Raw genomic sequence first — 5,000 nt, 5'->3', positions numbered from 1 at the left:
GGGGGGATCTTCAGAATGAATCTACAGACGGGGGGGATCTTCAGAATGAATCTACAGACAGGGGGTGATCTTCAGAATGAATCTACAGACAGGGGGGGATCTTCAGAATGAAACTACAGACAGGGGGTAATCTTCAGAATGAATCTACAGACGGGGGGATCTTCAGAATGAATCTACAGACAGGGGGGGATCTTCAGAATGAATCTACAGACGGGGTGATCTTCAGAATGAAACTACAGACAGGGGGTGATCTTCAGAATGAAACTACAGACAGGGGGGGATCTTCAGAATGAATCTACAGACAGGGGGTGATCTTCAGAATGAAACTACAGACAGGGGGTGATCTTCAGAATGAAACTACAGACAGGGGGTGATCTTCAGAATGAAACTACAGACAGGGGGTGATCTTCAGAATGAATCTACAGACAGGGGGTGATCTTCAGAATGAAACTACAGACAGGGGGTGATCTTCAGAATGAATCTACAGACAGGGGGTGATCTTCAGAATGAAACTACAGACAGGGGGTGATCTTCAGAATGAAACTACAGACAGGGGGGGATCTTCAGAATGAATCTACAGACAGGGGGTGATCTTCAGAATGAATCTACAGACAGGGGGTGATCTTCAGAATGAATCTACAGACAGGGGGTGATCTTCAGAATGAATCTACAGACAGGGGGTGATCTTCAGAATGAAACTACAGACAGGGGGTGATCTTCAGAATGAAACTACAGACAGGGGGTGATCTTCAGAATGAAACTACAGACAGGGGGTGATCTTCAGAATGAAACTACAGACAGGGGGTGATCTTCAGAATGAAACTACAGACAGGGGGTGATCTTCAGAATGAATCTACAGACAGGGGGTGATCTTCAGAATGAATCTACAGACAGGGGGTGATCTTCAGAATGAAACTACAGACAGGGGGTGATCTTCAGAATGAAACTACAGACGGGGTGATCTTCAGAATGAATCTACAGACAGGGGGTGATCTTCAGAATGAATCTACAGACAGGGGGTGATCTTCAGAATGAATCTACAGACAGGGGTGATCTTCAGAATGAAACTACAGACAGGGGGTGATCTTCAGAATGAATCTACAGACAGGGGGTGATCTTCAGAATGAAACTACAGACGGGGTGATCTTCAGAATGAAACTACAGACAGGGGGTGATCTTCAGAATGAATCTACAGACAGGGGGTGATCTTCAGAATGAAACTACAGACGGGGTGATCTTCAGAATGAAACTACAGACAGGGGGTGATCTTCAGAATGAATCTACAGACAGGGGGTGATCTTCAGAATGAATCTACAGACAGGGGGTGATCTTCAGAATGAAACTACAGACAGGGGGTGATCTTCAGAATGAATCTACAGACAGGGGGTGATCTTCAGAATGAAACTACAGACAGGGGTGATCTTCAGTGATAATGTAATGGTGTAACATCAGGGTCAGCATTAACAGCAGCTCTCAGGTTCAACTGAACACATTCTATTTACTTTAACTTTTAAGGAATAGTGAAAAAAGACCCAAACCTTCCTGACACCATCGCACTGCCTCCACCTTCTCCACGACAGGAAGTGTCTGTGTTTGATAATGAAGATAAATCAAAGGTAAGAGTAGTTGCTTTATAAAACTCTGATAAACAGGTCACATGGTCTGATTGCTCATTACATTAACACGTAACTCACAGTGTAAGTAACATGTAACTCACACAGTGTCATTAACATTCAGTTTGCATTTTTCCAGCTGTTGTCTCGGTTATTGAAGAGCGGCCGTCCAGAAGACCTGCAGATGGCAAACACTCTGATAAAGAGCACGCTACAAGAGGTAGGTGTGTGTGTCTAGCCCTGACCTGTAATACTGACCTGTAAACATTGATTTGTAAACTCTGTGTTGTAAAGATACAGTGCATCCGGAAAGTATTCACAGCGCTTCACTTTCTGCACATTGTGTTATGTTACAGTCTTATTCCAAAATGGATTCAATTCATTATTTTCCTCAAAATTCTACAAACAATACCCCATAATGACCACGTGAAAGAAGTTTGTTTCAAATCTTTGCAAATTTATGAAAAATAAAAAACAAAAAAAGCACATGTACATAATTTGCTCAATACTTTGTTGAAGCACCTTTGGCACCGATTACAGCCTCGAGTCTTTTTGAGAATGATGCTACAAGCTTGGCACACCTATTTTTGGGCAGTTTCTCTCATTCTTCTTTGCAGGACCCCTCAAGCTCCATCAGGTCGGATGGGGAGCGTCGGTGCACAGCCATTTTCAGATCTCTCCAGAGATGTTCAATCGGGTTCAAGTCTGGACTCTGGCTGGGCCACTCAAGGACATTCACAGAGTTGTCCTGTAGCCACTCCTTCGTTATCTTGGCTGTGTGCTTAGGGTCGTTGTCCTGTTGGAAGATGAACCTTCACCCCAGTCTGAGGTCCAGAGCGCTCTGGAGCAGGTTTTCATCAAGGACGTCTCTGTACATTGCTGCATTCATCTTTCCCTCGATCCTGACTAGTCTCCCAGTTCCTGGTGCTGAAAAACATCCCCACAGCATGATGCTGCCACCACCATGCTTCACTGTAGGGATGGTATTGGCCAGGTGATGAGTGGTGCCTGGTTTCCTCCAGACATGATGCTTGCTATTCAGGCCAAAGAGTTCAATCCTTGTTCAGTCTTTGGTCTGAGAGTCCTTCGGGTGCCTTTTGGCAAACTCCAGGTGGGCTGTCATGTGCCTTTTACTGAGGAGTGGCTTCCGTCTGGCCACTCTACCATACAGGCCTGATTGATGGAGTGCTGCAGAGATGGTTGTTCTTCTGGAAGGTTCTCCTCTCTCCACAGAGACACGCTGGAGCTCTGTCAGAGTGACCATCGGGTTTTTGGTCACCTCCCTGACTAAGGCCCTTCTCCCCGATCGCTCAGTTTGGCCGGGCGGCCAGCTCTAGGAAGAGTCCTGCTGGTTCCAGACTTCTTCCATTTACGGATGATGGAGGCCACTGTGCTCACTGGGACCTTCAATGCTGCCGAAATGTTTCTGTACCCTTCCCCAGATCTGTGCCTCGATACAATCCTGTCTCGGCGGTCTACAGACAATTCCTTGGACTTCATGGCTTGGTTTGTGCTCTGACATGCAGTGTTAACTGTGGGACCTTATATAGACAGGGGTGTGCCTTTCCAAATCATGTCCAATCAACTGAATTTACCACAGGTGGACTCCAATCAAGCTGTAGAAACATCTCAAGGATGATGAGTGGAAACAGGATGCACCTGAGCTCAATTTTGAGTGTCATGGCAAAGGGTGTGGGTGTCATGGCAAATTGGTGCCAAAGGTGCTTCAACAAAGTATTGAGCAAAGGTTGTGAATACTTATGTACGTGTGCTTTTTTTGTTTTTTATTTTTAATAAATTTGCAAAGATTTGAAACAAACTTCTTTCACGTGGTCATTATGGGGTATTGTTTGTAGAATTTTGAGGAAAATAATGAATTGAATCCATTTTGGAATAAGACTGTAACATAACACAATGTGGAGAAAGTGAAGCGCTGTGAATACTTTCCGGATGCACTGTACACTGGGAACTAAACTCTCTGTGTGTGTGTGTGTGTGTGTGTGTGTGTGTGTGTGTGTGTGTGAGACAGGAGCAGGAGAAGATGGAAAAAGAGAGCAGGCGTGTTAGTACCCTTCAGGAAGTGGAGACGTGCACATCGCAACTTAAACTACTCCTGAACCAACAACATACACAACACACTCCAGAGATGCAGGTCCGTGTGTACAGTGTGTACAGTGTGTGTACAGTGTGTGTATTATGTGTACAGTGTGTGTGTACAGTGTGTACAGTGTGCGTACAGTGTGCGTACAGTGTGTGTACAGTGTGTGTATTATGTGTACAGTGTGTGTGTACAGTGTGTGTGCAGTGTGTGTACAGTGTGTGTGTACAGTGTGTGTACAGTGTGTGTATTATGTGTACAGTGTGTGTGTACAGTGTGTGTGCAGTGTGTGTGCAGTGTGTGTACAGTGTGTGTGTACAGTGTGTGTACAGCGTGTGTACAGTGTGTGTACAGTGTGTGTGCAGTGTGTACAGTGTGTGTACAGTGTGTGTGCAGTGTGTACAGTGTGTGTACAGTGTGTACAGTGTGTGTGCAGTGTGTGTACAGTGTGTGTGTATTATGTGTACAGTGTGTGTGTACAGTGTGTGTGCAGTGTGTACAGTGTGTGTATTATGTGTACAGTGTGTGTGCAGTGTGTACAGTGTGTGTACAGTGTGTACAGTGTTTGTACAGTGTGTGTGTACAGTGTGTGTACAGTGTGTGTGTATTATGTGTACAGTGTGTGTGTACAGTGTGTGTACAGTGTGTGTGCAGTGTGTACAGTGTGTACAGTGTGTGTGCAGTGTGTGTACAGTGTGTGTGTATTATGTGTACAGTGTGTGTGTACAGTGTGTGTGCAGTGTGTACAGTGTGTGTACAGTGTGTGTGCAGTGTGTGTGCAGTGTGTACAGTGTGTGTACAGTGTGTGTGCAGTGTGTGTACAGTGTGTGTGTATTATGTGTACAGTGTGTGTGTACAGTGTGTGTACAGTGTGTGTGTATTATGTGTACAGTGTGTGTGCAGTGTGTGTGCAGTGTGTGTACAGTGTGTGTGTATTATGTGTACAGTGTGTGTGTACAGTGTGTGTGCAGTGTGTACAGTGTGTGTACAGTGTGTGTGTATTATGTGTACAGTGTGTGTGTACAGTGTGTGTGTACAGTGTGTACAGTGTGTGTACAGTGTGTGTACAGTGTGTGTGTATTATGTGTACAGTGTGTGTACAGTGTGTGTGTACAGTGTGTGTGTATTATGTGTACAGTGTGTGTGTATTATGTGTACAGTGTGTGTACAGTGTGTGTGTACAGTGTGTGTGTATTATGTGTACAGTGTGTGTGTATTATGTGTACAGTGTGTGTACAGTGTGTGTGTACAGTGTGTGTGTATTATGTGTACAGTGTGTGTACAGTGTG

At 45.0% G+C, this 5,000-nt stretch overlaps 1 protein-coding gene across 1 annotated transcript in view; it reads left to right on the top strand.

The window, feature by feature from the left end:
• The window catches only part of LOC128602098 (ADP-ribosylation factor-binding protein GGA3), a 15,698-nt gene that overhangs the window by 3,443 nt on the left and 7,255 nt on the right, over nucleotides 1-5,000 (top strand). The window contains exons 6-8 of the mRNA XM_053615651.1: nucleotides 1,516-1,616; nucleotides 1,753-1,833; nucleotides 3,643-3,765. Coding sequence (XP_053471626.1) covers nucleotides 1,516-1,616; nucleotides 1,753-1,833; nucleotides 3,643-3,765 — 305 coding nt within the window. The remainder of the gene's footprint in view (nucleotides 1-1,515; nucleotides 1,617-1,752; nucleotides 1,834-3,642; nucleotides 3,766-5,000) is intronic.

This window comes from Ictalurus furcatus, chromosome 26, assembly GCF_023375685.1.
Source record: "Ictalurus furcatus strain D&B chromosome 26, Billie_1.0, whole genome shotgun sequence".
In the NCBI taxonomy this organism is placed as follows: domain Eukaryota; kingdom Metazoa; phylum Chordata; class Actinopteri; order Siluriformes; family Ictaluridae; genus Ictalurus; species Ictalurus furcatus.
This window is presented reverse-complemented; position numbering and strand designations above follow the sequence as displayed.